Raw genomic sequence first — 25,369 nt, forward strand, 5'->3', positions numbered from 1 at the left:
TTGGGGTTTTAGTAAAAAAACACCTTTTTTTTTTTTTTTTTTTGCTTTATTTTAATAGAAACTCTTTAAAGCCCCAGGGGCACGTCCATCCATCCTTGTGGGGAGGGGAAGGAAGCGACAACAGAACGAAACGAACTTTGGCAGTGGAGAGACGTTTGGATCTTCCTTGGTTTTGGATTTCCTTTGGAGCAGAGGTGAGTCTGGTCTGTTCTTGGCTAGCTAGCAAGGTAGTTACAGGTGAGCATCCGTCACGCGTCGTCTGGTTTTTGGATTTTCTTTTTTTTTTTCTTTTTTTTTCCTTTTTTACAATTTCTTACTTAAAGCCAAAGAGTCCGACGTTTTCTTTTTTATTTTCTTTATTTTTTTTACAAAAAAAAAAAAAGGTAAAAAGAAGAAAAAAAAAAAAACAGGAAGAGAGAGACGAAGAAAAGAAGGTTCTTTCCTCCTCCAGGTGAGCCTCTTGGCAGCGCTGATGTGGGATGGGATCAGGCTGGTCTCTCCCCACAGCACTACGTGGTGAGGCTGGAGCCAAATCCCTCATCCAGAGAGCAAAAAAGGAAAAAAAACCAACCAAAAAACCCAAAAAATCCCAAACCACAATCCCCCAACCGATAGAAAACCAACCGAAAAAAGCCAAAACAAAGACTGAAGAGAGAACAGAGACCGGTATTTGCCTTAACTCCACTTAAAGCCCAGTTTGAGGATCTGTGAGGATTAGTTGTGAGAGCTAGAGAGGTCGTTTCGGAGGTCACACGAGTCAGGTAGCTGAGGAAATTGCACCGGGTGCAGTCCGTGGCTCTCGCAGTCCGAGGGCGGCTCAGCGGGACGCGCTGTCCAGCGGCGCCGGCGTGGCCGGGGTGCCGGCGCGGGACGCGGCCACCGAGCCCGCCTCGCTGGGGCTGCTGGCCATGGCGGGCACGCTGTCGGGCTGGCCCGGCCCAGGGGCGGCGGGGCCCGGCAGCCCCTGCAGAGTCTGCCCGCAGACGTGGTGGTGCTTCTCCCAATCCTTGTGCTGGCAGAAGGAGCCGCAGTAGCGCGCGGTGTTGCAGCCGCTGCACGTCTCGCTCGCCTTCCGCCCGCAGTTCCAGCAGCTCTGCGGGAACGGGAGCACAGCCTCAGCTCCGGAGCGTGCACCCCCAGGCCGGGCTGGGCACCCTCACCCAGGACCGGGCACTGCATCGTCCCAGACCATGCACCCCTGTCCTGGACCATGTACCTCATCCCAGAGCGTGCACATCCATCCCATCCTCTGTATCCCCATACCGGACCAGGCACACCCATTCTGGACTGTGCTCCCCTATCCTGAACTGGGTCCCCCTAATCCCAGACCATATAACCCTACCCTGGACCATGCACAACATCCCAGACCATGCAGATATCCTAGACTGCGTCCACATCCAGGACTATCCACCTCATCATGGACCACACACTTCATCCTGGATCCTTCACTCCATCCCAGACTGTGCTCCCCCATCTTGGATATCCTCCCACATCCAGGACCATGCATCCCCCTTCATGCACCTCCATGAAGGACCGTGCATCCCTATCCATGCACCCCATCCAGGACCATGCACCCCATCATTGGCTACACCCCACATCTCCACCTCAGTGCAAGAATTCCCCTCTCCTCCCATCCCATGGCGCTGCCACAGGCTCCTGTTCCCACCCTCACACGCAGATGCTGCAACCTCGATTGCGAGAGGAGCAGGTCCCACACATCAGCACTGCCACCAGCCCGTCCCCCCAGGGTCCCCACCTCGCTCGAGTCCTCCTGCTGGTTGATGACAGTGAGAGCATCCTCGGACGCCTGGCGCTTGGCCTCGGCCAGGGCCCGCTCCATCTTGGCGCGCTCTGTCGTGATCAGCTCGTGGGCTTTCCGCTCGGCATCCGACACAGCCTTCTGCAGCTCGGACATGGCCTGGCGCTTCACCTCGTTCACGGCTTCTTCTGGAAGGCAGCAGCCGAGCATGGCCGGGGTGTGCCAGCGCCCCAGCATCCCCCCTTCCCTCAAAACCACCCCAAATTCCTCCAGCACCACAGACATCCCAATGAGGGCAGCTGGGGCAGAGCCCCAGCCGGCTCAGCGCTCTGCGGGGGCTGCCCACCCCACACTCACCAGCCTTCCTCCAGATCTCCTCAGGCATGTACCCAGAGAGCGGCCGTGGCACAAAATCCCGGTGAGCGTCTGCGAAGTAGAGAGGGGACGCCCTTAGGAGACGCCGTCCCCTTGGAACGCACCCACCGGCAGCGCCGGACCCCCGGGAGAATGGCGCGGGCACCCTGGAGAGGGGCGCAGCCCCCGCCCCGGGGCTCAGTACCTAACTGGGGAGCCTCGGCGGCGGCGGAGGAGGAGTTGTGGGGGCGCGCGGAGGGGGGGCTGCCTTTCTTCATGTCCTCGGCGTCGCTGTAGCGCCGGATCCAGTGGTTGAGCTCCTCGCGATCGGCCTCCTGGCACCGCCGCAGCACCGTCAGCGACCGCCGCGTCTTCTCCACCATGTCCATGATGCAGTTCAGCAGCTGCGGGGCAACAGCAGGGATGGGGAGGGGGCTCTGCCGCAAGCAGCCGGGGGGCTGCGGTGCCTGGCACTGGGCAGGGGGATTCGAGTTGTGCCAGGCTGTGCCAGCTCCAGGGTGCTGCGCTGGCTGCGGAGCAGAGGATGCTCGGGAGAAAAGCCCCGTGAGGAACACGGGGGGGATGGAGGGTGGGATGCACACAGGACGGGGCAGGGACGCTACACGTACGTTGTTGAGGTGTTTCCACTCCTCCGCCCACTCCCGGTCCGTGAGCCGGTGGTCGATCACCTCTTCCTGCCGCGTCCCGTGCACGGCTGCAAGGCAAGAGCGGAGCGGGGTCAGCCCCCCTGCAGGACCCCTCTCCCTTCAGGGGGGCCCCAGCCCCGTTCCCCCCTGTGCGTGGGGACAGCAGGGCTCACCGGCGGGCCGCTGGCGCTCGCGGAGCTCCCGGGGGTCGGGGTGCCGGTAGGTGTCCCGGTAGTGGTGTGCCATGGCCATGTCCTCCAGGCGGTAGTGCTGGGGCAGGGGTGGGCCGGCGGGGGGGTGCCCCAGCCCGTTCGGGGGGTGGCTCAGCCCGTTGCTGGGGCTGTAGCGCTGCGCCGGGCTCATGGTGCACGGCCGCTTGCTGAGGTGCTCGGGGTGCAGGGGGTCTCGGTCCAAACCGTTCTCTTTGGTCCTGGCCGGAGGAGAGGAGATGGTCCCCACTGGGCCCCTGGGAACAACCTCCCCTTTTCAGGGATGTGTCCCTGAAAAAGCCCACACGCCCCTTCCCGGCTGGCACCTGTCTGGCGTCCTCCTCTTGCCGCTCTCGCCCACCTCCAGGAGCAGCTCGGAGGAGTCGATGGGAGAGGAGGCGTTGGCGTCCAGCAGCAGCTGCTCGTGCTGGGCCAGGTACTGGGCCGGGGTCTGCTTGGCCATGCGGGCGCAGTGCAGCAGCTCCCGCTGCAGCAGCGGCAGGTTGGCCTGTGGGGGGTCACAGTCCAGTCCACGGCCCCGCAGCCCCCCCGGAGCAGCCCGGCTGTGCCCCCAGCTCGCCACAGGCAGGGGGTGCGAGGCAGGCAGCTGCCTTCCCTTTGGGGTCCTGCTCCCCTTCCCCAGGGGACAGCCTTGGGATGTCAGCAGCATACCCAGGGGCCAGCTGGGCTTTTGGGGGCCACACATGTGGCATCCCACAGGGTTCAGACACAGCTTCAACAGAGCTCTCCTGCATCCTGGCAGGGGCTGCAGAGCACCATCCCCTGAGCCAGGTCGGCCATCTCGGTCACCCTTGTCCCCACGACTGCTCCCTGGGGACTGCACCTCTGGGACCCCCAGCCCGTGTGGCACCCACGACTGTGAGGATCAGCTGGGAACTCCCCTCCTACTCACCCACCGTGTCCCCCCCCACGGTGCTGCAGCCCCAGGAGCAGCAGGAATTAAGCAGCAGAACCCCCTTTTGCCCGGCGCTCTGGCTGCCAGCCCTGGATTTCGCCTGAGGCAGCTGAGCCGCAGCCAAATCCCATCTGTGGGACACGTTAGCGCCCGAGCTGGAGCTGCAGTTGCGGTGAGCAAGGCCGGACCCTCCCTCCCCTTCCCTTCCCCGGCCGGGGGAGAGCAATCCCACAAAAACAGCAAGTCCCCAGTCTGGGAAGCACGCCGAGCCCGGCTGGTTGCAGTTAGGATAATGAGAAACATCTGGAACGGGTGGTGGGAACAGCTGGGAGCGCGGTGCCAGGGCGGCCGCCGCGCTCTTGGCACTCGGACAGCGGGGATGGATCCCAGCCTGCCTGGAGCCACAGGGCCACCAGTGCCTGCCAGGGCCTGGGGCTTCACCTTTCCCTGCTCCCATGGATCCCAAAAACCCTGCGAACTGGGCAGGAGGGGAGGGGGCTCTGCCATCCCCCTCCAGCTCAGCCTGGAGCAAACCACTCCAGCAGATTCCTGAGGTGAGCACAGACCTCCACTCATGGACCCCTGCTCTGGGAGGCCTGGGATGCAGAGGTGGAAAAGGGGCTATTTTTGCACTTTTAAATTATTTCTTTGCTAATGAGGGACAGGGGACACTGGGCTCGAACATCTGCTGGCAGTGCTGGTGCTGCCAGGCATGCCAGCACCGGGTGAATCTCTCCGGAGTGGGGTGACACTGCAGAGTCAGCACGAAATTAAAAGGCAAATAAAAAAAAAAAGAGGGAATTTTTAATGAATTGCAAATGGCAACCAGCTGGGCCGACCCCTTGCTTTATTGCAACCAGCCCGGCCCTGTGCGGCTCCACACGTGTGGGGGCACACGTGTGCCTGGGGGGACACGGGCAGACCCACAGGCGGCTGCCAGCCCCAAAGCCACCCCCAAATCCCCTTTGCTGAAATGCTGCCACGAATCCCGCCATGCCCAGGCTGGGGCACCCACCTTGAGGAAGGGGATGACGAAAGGTCGCAGCGGGAAGTTGGTGGCCTCTTGGAGCTTGGCGTGAAACTCCTCGATGGTGAGGGTGGAGTTCTGTGGGGACAGCCTGGGCTCAGCACCCCTGGCACAACCCCCGCACCCCTGGGGGACACTTGGCTGGTCCTCTCCCATTCCTGCTCCTCTGCCAGCTCTGCCACGCTCACAGGAAAACCACACTCAAGGGAAAACCATGCTCAAAGCTTCACTGGCAATGCCAGCAGCCAGGACCCAACCCTGCACCGGCTGTGCAGATCCCAGGAGATGCTGGGAAAACAAACCCCTTTTCTCCAGGATTTAGGTCAATCTAGGCCCCTCTTTCCCTTTTAGCAGCATCTCCATCCCCAACAGAAAACCCAGGATCCTCAGATGTGGGCGATCCCGTGGCTGACCCCGCGGCCGGCGGACGTACCACGAGCCCCAGGACGAGGGTGCGCACCCGCTCCCCGATCTCGGGGGAGATGTCGTTCCCGAACTGCTGCAGGGTGGTGAGGAAGCGCTTGAGCTTGGACAGCTGGCGGGCGCCGCAGGCCGGAGGGAGCTGGTGGGTGGACAGGGAGGCGCTGGAGGAGGTGGCCGGCCCGTTGCTGAACCCGTTGGGGGTGGACGGAGCCCCATTGATGGCGGTCGGTGAGTGGCTGCTCCCGTTCATCACTGGGGAGACAGGGAAAGGGGGTCAGAGCTGGTGGCTGTGCCCTGGCACGGTGGGGACAAGGCTGGGATGGCAGAGTGTTCTGCTGGGTAACACGGGGCTGGCACCCCCTGGAAGGCTTCACGATGCTGCTGCGTCCCTGGGGCCGCATCCTGGAGTGCTCCCGGTGCTGTGGGGAAGGAGGGGATGCAGAGCATCTCCCAGCACAGCAAGGGCTTGATCCAGCTCCTCAACAGCCAAGGCAGCCAAGCCAAGGGCTCCATCCTGGCCCTCTGGGAGCTGCTCAGCACTCCCAGAGAGAATCCAGGAGCCATTTCCCACAGAGCCCAGCCTGGCTTGCGGCACATTGCCACCTCTGTCCCCAGTGCCCAGTCAGGAAGGACAGGAGCTGCCTGAACACCCCACACCGGCAGACCCAGGAGGGATATTTTGGGGTGCCAACCATCAGCATGGCAGACCCCTCTCTCCTGCACCAGCTCCCTGTGAGCACAGAGACCTTTCCCCGGCCAGCACGGGTGACAACACGCGTCACCCACGTCCCGCCGGTGCGGGTGACAACACGCGTCACCCACGTCCTGACCGCGCATTGCCCTGCGGCCCCCGGCACGCACGCGCCTGTCCCCGCTGGCATCACACTGACCTGGGGGTGCTGTGCTGCCCTGCCAGCCCTGCCTGCTCTGGGGGGCTCCCGCTCGCTCTCCGGCCAGGCAGCGCCCGCCGCCCGCTGAAGAGGTGCCGAAAATAACCCGGCGGCCACAACTGCTTTTATTCCCGCGACAGGTGCGTTCCTAAGTTGGACACCACACATGTCCCTGCGCCGGGATGGGGTTGGGGGTCGCATCCCTGTGACCCGCTGGGGCAGGGCGAGGGGCTGGCGACGGGGAGCACCCCCGGGGGGCTGCGGCTGCGCTCGGGTCTCTCATGAGAGCGGGTGTTTCACTTTACTTACAAAGACAGACCATCGACCATTTCAAGCAACCATGAAAACGGCCGCGAGGCAGAAACGTCGGAGGGCCAGCGTCTCGATCTGCAAGCAAAATAAAACACGCTATGATGAGAGAGCAGAGGGGGCAGCTCTCGGCCCGGGGGGCCCTGCACGGGGCGCTCCTCACCGTGGGCACGCGTGCCACGGGCAAAGCCGCCGGACACACCGGGGACCCGGGCCCCTGTGTCCCACCGCAGCCACAGGGAGGGTTCAGGGCGTGGATGCTCGGCTGTCTGATAAAGTCCCCACATTTTAGGGACTGAACAAGGTCCCCCGAGGCCAGGAACAACCAAAACGCTGTGGTGTTCCATGCCAAGCTGCTCCAAGGCGCCAGCCTTGTGTCTCAAACCCTGCTCCATGCTGAGCTGTGGCAGAAAGGCTGCCTGCACCCCCAGCCCTGTGTCCTGCATCCTGCTCTGTGCCAAGCCATGGCACAGAGGCTGCCTGCACCCCTGGCCCTGTGTCCCGAATCCCTCTCTGTGCTGAGCCATGGTGCAGAGGCTGCCTGCACCCCTGGTCCTGCATCCCAGACCCAGCCAAACCTGGGCTGCCACGTCAGCCACAGCGCTGGGATTGAAACCCAAACGCCCTCCAAGCACAGCCAAGCACAAGCTGATTTCTAGAGAGCCTGTCCAGGAGCGCTGCTGGGGGGCTGCAGGTGTCAGGGGCTGCATCTCAGGGGTTGGTTTAGGGTTTCTTCTTCCTCACTGGGGTTTTTCTAAGCAGGAAACAGCCACAAGCAAAACCCTTGCACACACATGTGCCCGGGACATGTCCCGGTGGAGCTGGAACAGCCACTGACAATGGCCACTGCCACTCCTGTCAGGGGGCCAGCCTTGTCCCCTGCTCTTCTGGATCCCACCCTGCATGTACCCTGTCCATCCATGTGCCAGGACGGTGACAGCGGCACAGTGACCGACCCCTGGCGCAAACCCTGCAGGTGTGCAGTGAGCCCACGTGCCTCCGGTGCAGCCACCACCTTGGGCTGTCCCCAGTTCAACTACAGAGACCGAGACTCCCACCTGGAGTCCCCTGATGCCACCACGCCACAGCCTGGGCAGGGCAAGGAGGTCCCAGCCACTGTGGCTGGCCATGACAGTGCCCTGCCACCACTGGGTGCCACAGGCAGAGGGACAGATGTGTCCCCACACGCCTGGGACCCACCACGGGGCCATCTCCGATCCACAGGAACTCCCCCAACCCTCACCATCCTCCAGTCAGCTGCTCCTCTGTGCCAGCACTGGTGACTGGGTGGCAGGAGAGCAGGGTGTCCCTGTCCCCAGGGACCTCACAGGGCAATGCTGGCCATGGCCAGTGTCACGGCGCTCCCCGCGGGAACATGCACGAGCCATGCCTTGGGAATGTGCACCCAGGGAGCTCATCCAGCCCGAGGACAGGCAACGTCACCCCACGTCCCAGCCAGCACCGCGCTGGGCTCTACGGACGCTGCTGGCCCCGGGTGCCGCGTGTGAGGTGGAGGCGAGGGGAGCTGGGCAGCCCCAGGCTGGCAGCCCCAGGCTGGCAGTGCGGTACTCACTGGTGCTTGGCGTGAAGGAGGGGTGGCGCGTGGCTCCCTGCGTGACGGCCGGCGGCGGCGGGGGCATGCTGGGCGGCGTGGACCGGGCCTGCGTCTTCACGTCGGCCGGAGAGTCAGGCATGGTGGCAGCCGGAGTCTCCGCGTTATCTGCGGGAAGAGGGCACGGGGTGGTGACCAGGGTGTGCCAGGCAGGGCTGTGATTCCCTGGCAAACAGAGGGGACGCTTGGGGACTTCGGGCTGGCCTGGGCATCTCCGCTGCCACTGTAGGATGGCAGAGCTCAGGCAACGGGGACGGTGCCTGGTGTCCTGTGTGCCACAGGGTGGTGGGGAGGGTGATGGACCTGCTGTTCACCTGCACAGCAGTGGGGACAGTGCCCTGTGCAGGGACACAGAGTGCAGGGACCGGGTGTGGGCACCGCTCTGCCCCTGCAGTGCCACCTCTGCTGTGTCACATCACTCCTGACACATCCTGGGAATTCCCGCTGCCCTCACCATCCCCGGCAGCATCACCCAGGGCTGGCACAGCCCCAGGCAGGGATCGTGGGATCACTGCAGCCAGTGTTTGGTGGCAATGGCAGGACCCACGTGTCCACCAGTAACTGTCCCCCCCAGCCCTGAGAGGCCCTGCAAGGCCAGATCCTACAACCCAGGGAGCACGGAGCTCCCGGCCATCGCCATCACCCCACTGGGCATCGCCGCCTCCCTCCCACCTCCCTGCACTCCCAACCCCAAATAACGCCTGGCAGTGCATTCCCGGGGGGAGCGTGCCAGCACCATCCCCTCCGGCCGGAGCACGGCCCCGGTGCAGGCTCTGGGCCCCGCGGCTGCCACGCTGGTGGTGATGGGTGGCCACAAGTGCTGGCAGCTGCGGGGATCTGTCACCGTGCCCGCGCCGCCGCCGGCTCCGGCCAAAGATGGAAGCGGCCGCCACGGCCACCCCCGGCCGTGGGGTCCCCCCTGCGCCCCAGCACGGTCCCCCCCTGCTCAGCTGATAAACACTAATCCAATATTCACCCTTAATCCAGGGCAACTGTGGGGAGATTAATTGAACCCGGCCGGAGCACATTGGCCGGGCTAAATAAGACCAGGGCCTCATCCCCACAGAGATGCTGCAGCCGGCGGCGTGCAGAGCACCAGGAGATGGTGTAAGAGGCAAAATCTCGGCTGGTCACCCACAGCATCCTTCAGGGTGGCTCCAGCACCATGGATATCCACCCCTATCCGTGACACACTGGGATCCTGCAGATGCCTGGATGTGCTTGCTCCAGTTTCCCATTCCTTGCAGGAGAAATCCCAAGAGCATGCAGCTTCTCTCCCCCCAAAACCTCAGTTTCCTTACAGGGTCTGCCAGAATAAACGGTTTGTTTTGAAAAACACCTTTTATTTTCCTTTCTGTGGAAATGTCCATCTCTGGGCAAAGCTTGTCCAGCCTTCCAGGCTTCCCCCATCACTCAGCGGAGCAGGATCCACCTCCAAGGGCAGAGGCTGAGCCATGAGTATGCACAGAGTGTGCCCCTCTGAGGGGTCACAGCTGCAGCACCTTGATCCCACATGATCCTTGCCTTCATCCCTGGCACCATCCTTGCCTGCATCCCTGGAATGGTCCCTGCCTGCATCCCCATCCCAGCTCTGGTCCCCCTCACTGCCCTGACTCCCTACCCATGCCCACACCAGGGGGAGAACATGGGTACGTTCATCCTGGCATTGACATGGCTTTTCCACAGCTTCCCATCAGCAGGAAAGTTTCTGTGAAGCTGAGCAAGCACTTGGGGAAATGGGGCGTGGTTCTGGTTTTTCTTGAGTTTTCCTTTTTTTCCTCCAAGTTTTAAATTTTCCCCAAGGTGTTTGCAACCCAAACATAGCTGGGCAGGCAGAGGAATGATCCCAAACCCAATGGGATAAAGAGCTTGGAAGGCCCAGAGGACCCAACCACGGCTGTGCCACCAACCCAGGTCCTTTGCAGGATGGGATGAACTCCATGAGGCGTTTTGGGGGGGCAAAGTGCAGCCTCCTCTCAGCACCTCCAAACAGCGATTCCCCAGCACAACTCCAACTCCACTGGAATTATTTTTCCCTCCATTTTTTTCTCTCTTTGGGGTAATTTGTCCCAGCCGCTCGGGGCCGTGTCTGTTTTCCTCCATCTGGTTTCCATTAGGTCTGTGCAGCCCAGATGAATAAGTAATAATATAAAAATAAAAGGATTAGTATTTTCTCCTGGGCTGGCGGGAGCGGCTGTTCCCCACCCTGCCTCCCGGGGCCGGCGGATGCCGGACCCCCGCACACCCCTGTGTGACCCCGAGCCCCCCATTTGTCACACCGCAGGGTTTAACCCCCGGGCAGGGTCCCTGCTGGGGTGACACCATCACACAGCCACGCATTCCAGTGGGCACACGGCATCCTGCAGCCTGGAGCCGGAGGGACAGCACCAGTGCCGGAGGGATGGGGCTGGCAGCCATCCCAGCCTGGCATTTGCCGTTTCCCACAGCCCCAGGGAGCCCGTCCAGCCACCACAAGCCCGGGGTTGTGCCTCCTCCCCGGGCAGCAAGTGGGATGTGCCAGCTCCGGGACGAGCCCGATGAGTGCGGAGCACACGGGCTGGCTGCTCCGCTCTGCGTTCCCCAGGAATGGGGATGGAGCAGGCAGGGAGCTGCCCCTGGATGTGGCCACTGGAAAGCTGCGGCTCCCTGCAGGCAGAGCTCCCCGGGCGAGGAAGGGGTTAAGGGGAATTCAGCGCCCAGCATCCTTCATGCTCTCCAAAGGGCCACAAATGAAATCCAGATGCTGGAGGCGACGTCTCCCCGAGCCAGGCTGCCTCCGAAACAAAGGCAGGGAAGCATTCCTGCTCCTCAGCTGCCGCAGCCAGCGGGGCCAACAACAACTCCCCGATAAGATGGCAGGGTCGGAGCTGTCCCAGCTGGAGCAGGTTTGGAAGCGTGCAGTGCCTGAGGCCGGGCAGCAGCGCCAGACAGTGCAGCAGCCCGGCAGAGCTGGTGGGACCTCACGGCACCGGCAGCTCCCTCCTCCCCCGCACCCATCCTCATCCCTTCCCTGAGATCAGCTCCCTCCTCCCCCGCACCCATCCTCATCTCCTCCCTGGGGCCGTGGTGACATCGGGAAAAGCTGACAGCGGGCAGCTTGGAAGTGGCTCATTCCCAGTTGCACTTGGAGCAGGAGTAAGGAGAGCGGCTGTGGGATGCTGAAGGTGGGTTTAGGTGGGATATTGGGAAGGATTTCTTCCCTGGGAGTGTGGGGAGGCCCTGGCACAGGGTGCCCAGAGAAGCTGTGGCTGCCCCTGGATCCCTGGCAGTGCCCAAGGCCAGGTTGGACATTGGGGCTTGGAGCAGCCTGGGACAGTGGAAGGTGTCCCCGCCCATAGCAGTGGAACTGGATGAGTTTTAAGGTCCCTCTCAACCCAAACCATTCCATGATTCCATGATGATGCTGGAGGGATGCTGCCCACCCACCACCAGGGTGTCCTGGATGCTCATTTTGGGGAGCCAGCCTAGTAGGGAGCAATCCACACCCGGCACTCATCTGCACTAACAAAGCCCTTTAAAAGTGAATCCAATTAATTAAACTCTCTGCACAATTTGTAAAGGAACCCAGGTTCAGCCGGCTCCAGTCCTGGGGAGCCCCTGCAGGTCATCCCCACCTTCCCCGCGGGCATCCTGAGACAGGTCCCGTGCCCCTGGCCCAGCTGGGACACCTCCCACCAGCACAGTTCCAGTAAAGCAGATGGCACCGTGCTCAGGTACATCCCGATGGGCTTTGCTTTCTGAGCACACTGCCGGCACCCACATCCCCGGAATGCCAGCGCTGCTGGGCAGATGCTCCACGGGCACCAACTCCCAGCAGGCCCCAAGCCCCCCCAGTCCCCTCCCACCTCCCGCAGCGTGGCAGTGACAGCACAGCTCCACACGAGACATCTGCACCCGCAGCCAGGCTCTCCATGCACCCCAAGCCCCCAAAATCCCACTTTTCAAGCCAAAACCATCCACCCAGGGACCCAAACCAGCTGGCTCGGTGCCACCAAGGCAGTGCCAGCAGCTCCCGCTCGCCCCGAGCTGGTGTGGCCGGGGGTGGGGGATGGGTTTGATTTTTCCTCGAAACAACAACAAAAAAGCCAAAAAAAAAAAAGGCGCCCTCTCTGTTTTACAAGCCTTCATTTGCTATTGTTTATGTAAACAGGTAAATTGTTTCGTATCTCAATTAAAAACATCTGCCACATAAATGAATACCAATTAACTCATCCTGTTTTTAATTACTCTGTTAATTACACACAGGCAGCAAAAAGGATGGCAGGGGAATAGGGAAAGCATGCTTACACCCCCCCTTCCCACCTTGCTCTTGGCAAGGATCCGAAATGTGCCCAGATAATGATGGATTAAGGTGAAAACCGTGGCTCGTGGCCAGCTCCGGCGTGGCGGTTCCCTCCCGGGGCTGCCGGGGCGCCTCGCAGGGGGATTTCCCGGGACCCTCTGGAGAGGTTTTGGAAACCCCAAGCGCCATGGGATGCCCCAGCTCCGCCTGCGTCATCCCCCGCGCCGGGCGGCACAGCCCCGCTGGCACTCCCGGTGCCAGCCCTGCGCTCGCTCTCTAAACGCGTCCACGCGAGAGAAACTTTGGGATGGCGAGGGGAGCGAGGAGGCAACATCCGCATGGACCGAGCGCATCCTCGAGGTGCCCGCGCTGCCCTCCTGGCACGGAGGGGTGGCCCCTCGGCGCGGGCACGGCTGCGCGGGGTGGGTGCCATCCCTGGCGAGGGACCCCGGGCGCCGCCGGCCCCCCCGGCTGCGGGAAGCTTTCCAAGCGAGCAGATGGGGCAGGGGAGCGGCGGCAGGAGGAGGAGGAGAGCAGAAAAGGCTATTTTCTCACGCTACATATTTTACAAGTCGAACATTTTGTGCATTTCAGCCCTGCCTGTAAAAGCATCTCGGGCTCAGCCCCGGGACTCGGCGGCGGAGCCTGTGAGTCAACAGCGGCTGGCGGCGACGTGGCTGCTGGCGGGGGGACGGGCTGGGAGGAGGGGTCCCCCATGCACAGGGTCACTTTGGGGGGGCCCCCTGACCTACGGGCCAGCAGCACCCAGCCAGGGCACAGTACCTGCTGCAAACGCCGCCGCAGGGTCGTGCCCGCTGCCACTGTCGGGTTCGTCCCACCGGGGTGGCACGGGGAGGTGGGCGCGCACACCCTGCTGCTCCCCAGCTGCCTTACACTCCTGGAAATTAAATATCCTGGCTAAACACCAGGAGTAAACAGTGCCGCGGGCAGCCCGGAACACCTGGAGAGGAGCAGGGCTGCGGCTGACCCTGCCGGAGCTGCCCCCACCCAGGAAACACCCGCGCCTGGGCTGCACCACTCTCTGCACCATCCCCCAAAGCAATGGGTGCCAAAGGGGCACCCCAAAACCAGCCCAGCGCCCCGGTCGGGGATGTCCGCAGCCATGTGCACGGGGATGCTCCTGCCCAAAGGTGGCCTTGGCGGCCGGAGCAGGGACAAACGGCACACGCGGGGGATTCGCGGCATCCTGGAGGCAGAGAGGGGCTGGAGAAGGGAAACCTCCCCCTGCAAACCCCAGCTCCGGCGGGGAGCTCCCGGAGAGCTCCCTGCAGCGTGGGAACGCCGAGGCGCCGCCGGCTCCCCAGGGACCCCGTGCCAGATCCTGCCCCGCAGGCGCCAGCCTGGTACCGGCTCCGAGGGGGTGCCGGATCCGGCCGCGCTCTCCCACAGCCTCCAGGCTGCCGCCTCACCGACTCTTTGTCTATTTTTGAACCACGGGCTCCATTTCAAGGCGATTTTGCCCATGTGAAATTGAATCAAAGAACACAGGAAAAAAATATTAATGAGAATTTTGCAAAATAAACAGGAAATCCCTTGGATGTTTTCTGGAACCACTGGTCAGCATCTTCCAAAGGAAAGCTGTGGGTTTGTCAAGGTGGGGTTCCCCCTGGGGAGCCTGAGCACAGCGGGAGGGACGGCAGAAAACAGCTTCAGGAAATCTAAAAACAGCCCCAAAGAGGGCAACAGCACTAAGGCCGGGCCAGCCGGGCAGGGGGGTGTCCTCTGTGCCACCAGCCCGTTCTTGCCTCTGGCTGGTGAGGATTGATCCCAGCTCGGGGACTCCCATCGTCCCCATCCTGATGGGCAGCTAAATCCATCTCCCACGTGAGATCCAGCTTGGAAAGCACGGGTCAGGCTGCAGCACCGACCACATCCCCCCAGCCCCAGCAGCAGTGATTAAGCCCAGTTTAACCCAGGGGCTGTCCCTGGTCCCTCCCAGCCCCGTTCGTGGCACCTGGCCCTGATCTGCCCCAAACCTTGTGCTCACTGTGCCCGTGCTGGTCTGGCCGGGGGCTGGAGAGGATCAGTGCTGGTGTGGGGGGATTTGTGTGTCCCCCTAGCAGGGAGCCAGCTCCTGCCCCACTGCCAGCACTCCCTGGCAGCCCTGCACTTCCTGGTTGACTCGCTGCCAGTCCACTGACTCCCGCTAAGAGACATAATAACAGATATTTATGGGGTGCCTCTCCTCCCCGGGGGTCCCACAGCACCCAGACACCTTCCCGAGGTGGCTGTGGGACAGGGGACCGTGCACGACCACGGGCAGAGCCAAAGTGCCCCCAGACCTCACCAGGGATTTACGGCGACTGCTGACAGCGAGCGGAGCCGAGACCCCCTGTCCACGAGACCCCATTTCCATGGCCCAGCCACAACGCCTGGATCCTGCCTGGGGATCCTGCATGCAAATATCCATGGCTCAGAAGCAGAATTCCAGGAAGGGACTTTGGCAGAGATGTGCCAGCCCCAGGTTCCCCGTGGGACCTGCCAGAGCCCACTCCTGCCCGCAGCAGCCCACCCCTGAAGTGGGGCTGAGCACCAGAATATTTTTCCATCCTGCAGCCTGGAAGTTCCCGATGTAAGAGGCAAATCCTGCACCCACACGAGGCCTCCCCACTGCCCAAACCTGGCACGCACCCCATGCCAGCACCCAGAGCCACGGGGGAACAGCCTCTCCCCCGCCATGTCCTGGCTTTTCCCCCTACAAACCAACACCTGCACTCAGGTTTTCCAAACAAAACACATCCAACACCTATCTGTTCCTGGGTAAAACCTTACCTGCCAGCGTGGGAGGCAGCCGGCAGGGAAAACCCCCTTGGCACAGCCAAGTTTCACCTCCACTCACCTCCCCAGCCACGGAATTTCTCCCTGTGTGGAAACTCAGCACAGGGACCTGCCTCACAAACCTCCGGGGATCCAAGAGCCCACCCCAGGCGGCAGCTCAGCTCCATGGGGCTCCTCACCCGAGGACCGTGGCTGTCAGCATCCTCCCCGGCTGCTGCTCCGTGTTTGCTGTGGGATTTCGGGATGGTTCCCCCATTTCTCCATGCCCTGTACCACAGCAGAGCTCACCCCACCGTGGCGCCGAGCAGGCGGATGTTCGCAGAGTGTCTTCAAGTCGCTCGACAAAGGAGCAGGGAATTAATATTCCTTTTAATTAAAGGCAGAAAAATCTCTTTGTTCCTGAACAGAGAGAAAACAACAGAGGGAAGAGCTCAAAAGCTCTTCCTAAGCTGGAGACGAGACCATCGCTTGGAATCAAAGACACTGTCAACGCACACGTGACCTCGAATTAAAAAAACAAAATGAAACCCAGCAGCGGCAGTGGCTCCTCTCCGACAGCGAAGGAAAGTTGCAAAGTTTTTCTTGGCTAATAGAGGGAAAAAAAAGAATTCCAAGAAAAGGTGTGTTTAACTAGAGAAACACTCTGCGGTATCCGAAGGCACCATCCAGCGGCGAGGGAATGACGGGAAGAGCTGATTTGCTCCGGCTCAGTGTCGTGGAGGAGCCACGGAGGAGCGTGGGGCCAGCCTCGCTCCATCGCTGCGCCGGCAGCATTCCCTTGGCAAAGCCGGGCTGCCCAGCTTAACGTAATCCAAAGGGAAAGCAAGAGCAGGCGGTGATGAACGGCAGCGCTGGAAGCTCCCGAGCCAGCCTTCCTTCCCAAATCCACGTCCAAACAAACATCCCCTGGCACACGCGAGGACTCTGCGAGTGTTCCCACCACAGCCCCGTGTCCCCGCCACGGACCCGTGTCCTCGCACATAAACACAGAACGAAGGTGGCTGGAACTTCCCACGGCAGCCCTGGGATTCCTCCCGCAAACTCTCCCAAGTGGGTCAGCTCCTCCTCGCCACCAAACGCGGCTCCAGCTCCATTCCACAGCAGCCGGAGCGGGATGCGGAGCTGGCTGCTTGGCGGGCAGACAGGAGGGATGCAGGGATGACAAAGAGTCGGGCGGCTGGGCAGGAGTCGGGAGCCGCAACCGGGGGGGGTCTGCTGGGGGGTGGGCACAAACTCGCGTGGGTTCCCGGGGACGCTGTGCCGCCCCACGCCGCCCTGGCGCTGGGGAAACGGCGACCGGGGACGAGGACGGAGAGCAGGAAGAGCCCCGGGAGTGCAGGGAAGAGGGGTCTGCACCCCTCCGCCGCCGCCGCGGCAGCGCGGTGCGTGGGAGCGGGGCCCACGGGCGCGGCGATCCCGCTCCGCGCTGCCTCCGCCGCGGAGCCGCTCCGAGCCCTGCGCCCGCTCGCCCCGGCTGTGCCCCCGCTCGCCCCGCTCCGCTCCGCTGCTGCAGGCACCGCACTGGCTCGGGCACTCGGAGCATCCCCGTCCCCTGCGCACCGGCAGCTGCCCCGACAGCGGGAGCATCCTCCGGGCACCGGGAGCGTCCCCCGGGCACCGGGAGCCTCTCACTGCCCTGCGCACCGGCAGCTTCTCCGACACCGGGAGCTTCCCCCGGGTACCGAGAGCATCTCGGACTCCTGCACAACAGGAGCGTCCCCCGGGCACCGGGAGCCTCCCCGACTCCTTCGCGCCGGGAGCATCCCCCGAGCGTTCCCGGCCCCTTTTCCAAGGGAGCCTTCCCGGGCACCGGGAGCCTCCGACTCCCCGACGCACCGGGAGCATCCTCCGAACACCAGCAGTACCCCACAGCCCCTCTTCCCTGCGAGCCTCCCTGGGCACCGGGAGCCTCCGATTCCCCTATGCACCGGGAGCATCCCCCGAACACCGGGAGCATTCCAAGCTCCGCTTTCACGGGAGCCTCCGCGAGCACCGGCAGCCTCCCCGTCCCCGTCCCCGCTGGCGGACGGCACTTACCGTCCTGAGGTGTGGCGGAGACGTGAGGTAAGTCCCAAGGCAGGGGCCAGCGGGGCCGGCAGGAGGGGGCAGAGCCGGCAGCGGCCCCCGGTGGCGGCGGCCCCGGCCCGCTTAAGGCCGGCTCTGGCGGAGCGCGGCCCCGCGGCGGCGGCTGCCCCCGGCACCTGCCCGCCGCCGCTCGCCGCGCCCGGGGCCGCCGCTCGCCGCCAGCTCCGGGGGTCGGGGCGCTTCCCCTCCCCCCGCAGGGGGGGCACCGGAGAAGCGGGGGAAGGCGGAGAAGCCGCGGTAAATCCGCGGGGCCGCTTCACCCCCTGCGCGCTGCCCGGCGGCGCATCCTCCCGGCGCCGCGCCGCGGCCGTGGGGCGCCCGCGGCCGCGCTCCGTGCCCGGCCGGGCCCCCGCCGCGCCGCCGCTGCCGCCGCGCCGCCCGCCCGGCCCGGAGTGAGCGGGGCCCGCCCGCGCCGCTGCCTTAGACCGGGCCGCGCCGCGCCCGCCAGGGGGCGCCCCGCCGCCGCCGCCGCCGCCACCGGAGCGGGACCCCCGGGATGGGATGGACGGGGACGGGGAATGGGAATGGGAACGGGAATGGGAACGGGAATGGGAATGGGCGGCATCGCGAGGGGAACGGGGTGGCATGGACGGGGATACGGGGCTGTGCGGCACAAGGGAGTCTGCACGGCACCGAGGGGCTGCACGGCACCGGGGGACTGAGTGGGACACGGGGACTGCGTGACACCGGCGGTCTGCACGGGGACACGGGGCTCCCCAGGGCTTTAGGGGGTGCATGGGACCTGCTGATGCTATGGGGACTGGAAGACCATGCAGGGCAGTGTGCGGGACTTGGGGGCTGCAGGGACTGGGGTTTGCAAAACCTTCAGAGTTGGGGGTGTGAAAGATTGAGGGTTGCAAAGCTGAGAGTGGGGGGCTGCATGGGGGGGTGGTAACGTGTTTTGGGGAGCTGCAAGGAGCTGGGAGGTTTTTTGGGGGAGGTAGGGGGACTGCAAGGGAATGGGCCAGGACTTGTCTGGGGCCATGGGAAGAGTTGAGGGGTTGGAGCAGGGTGGGGGTGTCTGCAGGGGGCTAGGGGGGCTGCAGGGGGATGGAGCTGTGCTCAGCTTCCCTCTCCAGGGGCCCAAGGGCTGGGGTTGCACTGGAGCAGCCACAAGACCACAGGCACAGCCCTCAACGTCCCACATGCCCATCCCAGCCTGGCCTTGGAGTGCCTCCCACCCTGCTGGGCCTCGGTGGGACTCCAAGGGCAGCTGCGTGCTGGGAATGCCGGTGGGACCCTCCCCGACAGTGGTGCTGGGCAGCGGTGCACACCTGGCTGCCTGGCACACCCTTCCCGTGTGCCCCGTGCCAGCTGGGGGACAGCATTCAAATTTTCCCTCCCCAAGCCCTGTTACAGCGCTGCTGCTTGCCCGTGCAGCGGGAACACAATCCCCGCCAATTTCCCTGTGAATTTCCCTGCAGGCCCGGCCCTGCCTCTGTGTGTAATTACTGTGCCTGGCAGCTGCTTCCCTCTGCCACTGCCCTGTGCCGGCTGTATTACTCATCCTTGCCCGCTTCCCAGGGGTTGGGAGCGTGGCAGCTCTGCCAGGCGGGGTCACCCGGCTCGGCTGTTGCACAATGAGGGTTGGGGGGCACGGAACAGCTGCGTGGCCACTGGACAGCCAGAGCGTGGCCCTGGCATGGCTGAGGCATGGACACTGTGTGGGCACCGTGAGGGCACTGCACGGCCCTGGCATGGCCACTGCACAGCTGCTGCATGGCCTCTGTGTGACCATTGCATGGCCAGTAAATGGCCATTCTGTGGCCAGTACATGACTTTTGCATGGCTACTGAGTGCCAGTTGCATGGCACTCAGTAAATGAACATGACGTGGCTTCGGTGTGACCATTGGATGGCCACTGTATGACTATTGTGTGGCCAGTAAATGACCATCGTATGGCCTCTGCATGACCACTGCATGGCCAGTAAATGCCAATCACATGGCCACTGAATGACCTTTCTATAGGTAGTAAATGATCATCACAAGGCCACTAACTGACCATTCTATGGCCAGTAAATGGCCATCACACGGCCACTATGGAGCCACCACACGGTCACCAAATGACCACGGCATGGTCACTGCACAGCCAAGCTCCCCCCACTGATGGGGTCACAGCAGGAGGTGCTGCAGAATCCCGACCCAGCCCCTCCAGCCTCTCACAGCCATCCCAGCCTCCAGCTCCAGTTTTCCATCCCTTGCTCCCAGAGGGCTCCCAGAGGGCTCCCAGAGGGCTCCCAGAGGGCTCCCAGAGGGCTCCCAGAGGGCCTGTGGTTCTCCAAGGTCCTGCTGCCCTCATTCCCACAGGGTCCTTTCCCCAGGAGCCTCGTGCAGGTGCCACGGCCCCACTGGCACAGGAGCATGGGAGGGAAATCCACCCCTGCACAGCTGCACGGCCACCTCACCACACCCCAGCTCCATCGGGGTGGCACTGGCTGGCACATGCAGATGCCAGCACCACATGTGCTTCGGGACACGTGCACTTGGACTTGCATTTGGACACGTGGTTCCCAGCACAGACCCCGCAGGTCGAGGTGCCGCAGACCCCCAGCATCAGCGAGGCAGCCCAAAACTGTTCCCAGAGTTCTGGGCTGCCAGGACAGGGCTCTTTCAGGATCTGGCCACTCACTGGGAGAGCAGGGACCTGCCCACAGGGCTGACCATGCTCTCAGCCAAGCCACCTATGTCACACACCCAAGTGCAAACCTCACAAAACCCTCCCGTGAGTGCCCAGCTGGTGCCATGAGTGCCCAGCTGGTGCCGTGCCATGAGCCCAGCAGTGACCAAACCCATCCCCACTGACCTGCCAGCCCCCTGCCACAAACACATCACAGGGACCTGCCGGGAACAGTCGCCACCTCTTCGGCTCCTGGTTAATTTGGGGTGCAGGTGAAGGACACCATCAAACACCCCCTGCCCTGGCACCTCTTGCCCCAGGAGCTGCTCACGCACCGTCAGGATGGGCAGGCGGCACTGTCACCCCACGGGACAGCAGGGGGGGCAGAGCCACCGCATCCCCCCGGCGGCGTTTGGGTGGCAGGGGCTGCTGCGTTCCCATTCCACGCACGCAGCCTGTAATTTTGGTCTATTGAAGTCATAATTCACTACTGTGAAAATAAACATTTGTGTTAGCTCGCTTTATTCGGCGGGGTTCGGCTGAATGTTAATAATTCCCTGCTGGTGGCTTTGCACGTGGCCTGGGATGCTGGGACAAAGCCCGGCCACCCGTGGCCGTGGTCGTGGCCGTGGCCACCTCCTCGCACGCTTCGGGCGACTTCTCACCCTCCTTTGTACCGTGTCCCTGGGATCCCCTGGATCCCGAAGGAGATGGGGAAAGAAGAGCCACTTTGTGCTAATCCAGGGATAATGAGGAAGATAAATGTAATTTTTAGACAATATTTGGAGTCCAGCACCCACTCAGACCCTTCTCTGCCCCTCCCTGTCACTGGGTTTGTACTCCAGTGCTGTTTTGTGGGTGTTCCCACCACACCAAAGACGCCCCATCACCCACCCCGTGCCATCACTAGGCAGGAGGACGCCTGGGCCGCCCCCGGCTGTTCCCAGGGCTGTCCCCGGGTCTCTCCCCGCCGGGTGCAAGGGGCTGGTGCTTCCCCTCGGCATTTGCATCTTCCCAGCCTTTATCTTTCTCCCGGTCTCTGTATTGCTGCAATTACAGACACTTTAAAACACAATGATCTGGCTGTTAGCGTGATGGATGACAGAACCTTTCTGTCTGGTTTAAATCATTGCTGAGAGTGAGCAAACTTCCCCGCCTTAACCCTTTCCTGCCCCAAACCCGCTCCCTGCCCAGCCCGGGACTGCCGTGTGCTCCGTGGCCACCCATCCACCACAGGCCTGGGTCCCATGGATGGGATAAAGGGGGGGTCTGGCTTCCCTACGGGGAAACATCCCCCCACCCCTCAGCTCCCTGGGTGCCTGGGCGCAGGCCATGGGACCAGCCCCGCTCCGGCAGAGCCGGTGGTGGCCCCGCTGCGCTGCGGTGGGAAATTAACGGCTGGCCCGGAGATAAGCTCCTGCCAGAGCCCGATAGCCGGCTGGATCCATCCCAACCCGGGCCTGGCAATCCTTCCCCCGGCAAATCTGGAGCCGGGGCAGGATGGGGCCCCAGTGCGTTCCCACCCGTGGGAGAGGGTGGAAACTCCTGTCGTGGCTCAGTGTCGGTCACGCCAAGTGATTGATGGCGTGGTGAGCCCGGTGCGGGGATGAGCCACACACGTTGTGGTGATCCGTGATCCCTTTGTTTTGGGGAGGTGGCACCTCCCAGCGCCGTGCATCCTGCCCGGTGCCCATCCCTGCCTGCCCACCCCACGGGAGGGTGTCACCGTCAGCCATCACTTGTGCTCGCGGTGCTGGGTGATGTCCTCCATCCCTGCTGGGTGTGCACATGAAGAGGCTGCATGGAGTAGTTTGGAGAGTGCCAAGGACCTGCCCCAGGGGAAGGGACACCCCAAGGCACAGCCTGGGGGAGAAGGGGAGCACTGAGGCCTCGGCTTGGTGCGTGCCAGGAGATAAAGTGCTCGCTGAGGGCAGATGAAGGCAACTGGCACCAGAACCTCACAGGAAATGGTCACCACCATGTGCCATCCAGGCCCCATATCTGCCCCTGCACATGACCCCTGCCTGCTATCGGGGCCGGGCACGTGGGCAGGGGCAACACGGTGGGAGCTGGGCTCACGGTGCCACGAAGGCACCCTTGGATGCCCCCTCTTGCCTTTGCAGCCACCGCGGTGTTGGGGACCCTTTTGACACCTTGGGAGTGCCCAGCCATCAGTGGTGACCCACTGCCCTCCCCGTGCCCCCCACGGCAATGCACTGTCCCCTTCTCCCGGCTCAGCCCTGGTGCTTCCCAGGGTGCCGGGACGAGCTGATTGCTATTCCGGCTGCATTCCCTCTTCGCAAGCCTCAGGCATTTTTAAGAAGCCCACGGTGCTGGTTTATCACACCTTGGCCCCCGCCAGGCCGGTGACTCAGCCCCTGTCCCTCCGCGGGCACCCTGGGCCGTGCCTCTCCTGCCCCCGCCAGCTCTCACAGGACGATGTCTGCAGGCGAAGGCACCGAGCCGTGCCGGCGCTCAGCCCTGGCGTGCCACAGGTTTCCTGTGGCACCCCCAGCCACTCTGTCTGTCCGTCTGGGTCTCTCGGTCTCTATCCGTTCCCTCTGGGGGAGCAGAGCGTCCCTGGGTACGTCTCTGAGTCCTCGCCAGCTGCGGCAGTGCCGGCAGTGCCCTACAAGCAGAGCCTGGGGACAACGTGTGGCGGCTGCTCACGAGCTGCAGGGATGCAAAGCCCCACACGGCTGTGGGGTCCCCAGTCCCCCTTTGCTTGGAGCATCCCTGCAGGGCTGGGAGGGGTCGCTGTGGCCACGGATGGTCCCATCGCCCTGCCCCGGCTGCCAGCACGGATGTGGTGGCCCAAATCTCAGTCCCTAAATCCATCCCGGAGCGAGCACCGGGAGCCAGGCTGCAGCCCCCGGGGCTCTTCCCTCGGCACTTTGCTTGCAGCGGGAGCCCTGGCGCTGGATTTTCCTGCACGTTAATCCATCGGGGAATGCAGTAGGGAGATAAGGGGCTGGTGGGGAGCCAGCGGCCGGGGAAGACGCTCGCCTGCCCGCCGGCTATCGCCCGCCGCAGCTGCATCCGCCCGGGGACATCTGCTGGGCAGGAAGCGCCGTGCGCCAGCCTTTCCCAAGGAAGGGGGTTCGTTTGTGCCTGGCTTCCCTCCGTGACCACTCCTGGGGGTCCCCAGACTGGGGCTCACCCACGCTGTAGCCACTGGGCTGGAAGGAGCAGCCCCGCTGGCTGTTGAAGCAGATCCAGTGGCTTTGCGGCTTTCCCACCACTTCCACATTGAAAATAAAAATGTGCATCTTCCATTAAAAGAAAAAAAAAATTAAAATCCTGTTTTCCTTGCTGACAGATTCGTTCCTGCTTCGTGGCATTCAAAGGGAAACCACCCCCTACTGCTTATCATCCAGCTCGCCCTGCGCCGCCGGCTCCGGAAAATCACCGGCTTGCCTTTAAAAATGGGAGACTTTTGGATACAGCACCGTTCCTCTGGGTGCTTCAAGGTTTGGGGGCTGCTGAGGGCCAAGTTTCCAGCTTTTCTGCCATGGAGAGCCTAGGAAGTGTTTTGATTACAAAGCAGAGATGACCACGTGCTGCCCTGACTCCAGGAGCTGGTGTTTTGTTGTGCAAGAAGATGCTGCTGGCACCTCCACGGGAGCAGCAGCCAGTGGCAAGTCCTGCCAGCCTCATCCTTGGCGAGCAGGAATTCACCGGGAGATGCTGAACAGAATCCCCTGAGCTGCCCTTGGGTTCACAACAGTTTCACATTCCCCTTCTCCCACCCTAACCTCAGGGAGCAGCTCCTTCCTGGCCCTCCCCACCCCACAGGCTGCACAGGGCTCTTTAGTAACGATGGGAATTTAATTAGCAGGCACTGTGCTTCCAACACCTCGCATCCCTACAAAAATCAATGGGAGCTAGCGGGAGGCGGTGTGAGCCTGCCTTCACTCCGGCAGCAGCTTGGATGGACACCCAAGTCCTGGGGCTGCTTTCAGAACCTTCCCAGCACCAAAATCCCCCAGCCTGGGGCTCTGGCCGTGTGGAGGCCGGTGCCAGTCTGTGCTGTGCCAGGCCATGCCATGGGGAGCCACGGCCCTGTGCTGGGTGAGGTCTGGGATTCGTTACGAGGTCCAGATGCGCCACGGCAGCGGAGGACGCTGTGGCTGTCTCTGGCCACCTGCATCGTTTCCAAGTTCCCAGGCTAAAAGCAGGGCTTGTTATCAAGAGCAAAAAATGTGCCACCTCTGTTGTATTTCATTTCCCTTTCTCCACCTCTTCCCTGCCCGCTGTGCCTCGGAGATAACAGCTCTCGGTGCCGAGGCCAGAGAGCGCGGCCGGCAACGGCCTCGCCAGCCCTATCGCTGCCTCGCTGGCCGCAAGGAAATCAGGAAGTTTGCAGAGATATTTGGCCAACAAAATAAACATTTCTCCTGCCAAAAGCCTAACGGGCTGCCCGGCCAGCCCGCAGCAATCTGCACGGCTCGCTGGCTGCAGCCTTCCGGAGCGCGGTGCCCGCCGAGCCCCGCGGCCGTGCCACCTTATCCCGGTGCCTTATCGCTGCGTGCCCGTGCCTGGCATGTGCCCATTTTGGGGACAGGGACCCCAGTGTAGTTCCCACCCATGGTGAACCAGCACAACGGGTGCAGCACCCACAGTGCACCCAAACCCTGCCCTTGTGCTGTCCCAGCCGTGTCCCTGACCCGCAGGCAGGTGCCAGGGTGGGCAGGGGGCTGCAGCCGGAGCCCCGTGCCGGAGGAGCGGGGTGGGGGTGTGAGGGGAAACGGGGCACGGGGCCAGCATTGTTCACACCGGTGACTCAGCCAGCTCCGCTTTCCTGCCTGCACCAGGCAAGGCCCAGCAGAGCCCCCGAGCCCCCCAGAGCTGCCACGGCCCCTTGGCCTCGGTGCCTGGGGATGCTCCAGTGCAGGGATGGGGGATGCTCCATGTTGCAAACCATTAGCAGCACCTGGAGAGCCCGTGGGGTTGGATGTGAGCTGCTGATCCCGGAATGAGCAAAACCACCCAGCAAACAGAGGACTGAAATGCTGCAAATAAAACATCCTCGGGTCTGATTACTCGTTATGGAAAGGTTTAATTGCAGAGCAGGCTCTGAATGGGTCGCCGTGACAGCAAGCCCATGGTGCCCCATGGTGCCTTTGCCACTGGCTTGGCCATGTCCCAGCCTCCATTCCCACTGGCTGGTCCCCAAGGGGATGCACTGACTGATGCCAGCCGCGTGTCACCCTCGGGGAGCACCTGCCTGCCCAAGGCTGCATTGGACACCCGGCTGACTGACCCGTGCCACAGCACACAGCAACGCCACGGCCACCGCCACCTTCCTCCCGCCGCTGCCTCTCACCTTGGCTGGTCCTGCGTGGTGCCCTGGCCCAAGAGGGGTCCCTGTCCTCTCTGGGGGGTCCCGAGGGGATGGTGGCAGCACCGCAGTGCTGTGAGCCCCGCCGGGGCTGGTGCC

General features: G+C 63.0%; 1 protein-coding gene across 2 annotated transcripts; it reads right to left on the bottom strand.

Moving 5' to 3' along the window:
* Positions 1 to 92: 92 nt before the first annotated feature.
* Positions 93 to 25,369, bottom strand: CBFA2T3 (CBFA2/RUNX1 partner transcriptional co-repressor 3). Of its 2 annotated transcripts, none has more exons than XM_082290310.1 (12): positions 25,256 to 25,369; positions 8,108 to 8,254; positions 6,535 to 6,612; positions 5,346 to 5,587; positions 4,901 to 4,990; positions 3,296 to 3,477; positions 2,934 to 3,190; positions 2,743 to 2,828; positions 2,319 to 2,517; positions 2,117 to 2,185; positions 1,757 to 1,947; positions 93 to 1,093 (listed from the first exon to the last, which is right to left on the bottom strand). In XM_082290310.1, the coding sequence occupies exons 2-12, from the start codon at positions 8,226 to 8,228 to the stop codon at positions 818 to 820; spliced, it is 1,791 nt and encodes a 596-aa protein (XP_082146436.1). In that variant the 5' UTR covers positions 8,229 to 8,254; positions 25,256 to 25,369; the 3' UTR covers positions 93 to 817. The 2 variants fall into 2 exon arrangements, with proteins under 2 accessions (XP_082146436.1, XP_082146435.1); XM_082290309.1 differs by lacking the exon at positions 25,256 to 25,369 and adding an exon at positions 15,407 to 15,492.

The sequence above is a fragment of the Coloeus monedula genome (assembly GCF_965178545.1).
Source record: "Coloeus monedula genome assembly, chromosome: 13".
Lineage (NCBI taxonomy): Eukaryota > Metazoa > Chordata > Aves > Passeriformes > Corvidae > Coloeus > Coloeus monedula.

Coding starts and splice junctions, on each gene's coding strand:
- CBFA2T3 (XM_082290310.1), bottom strand. CDS start 8,228: ATGCCTGACTCTCCGGCCGACGTGAAGACGCAGGCCCGGTCCACGCCG. Junction 2,829..2,933: donor CGAGCGCCAGCGGCCCGCCG/GTGAGCCCTGCT, acceptor CTTGCCTTGCAG/CCGTGCACGGGACGCGGCAG. Junction 1,094..1,756: donor AGCAGGAGGACTCGAGCGAG/GTGGGGACCCTG, acceptor CCGTTCCCGCAG/AGCTGCTGGAACTGCGGGCG.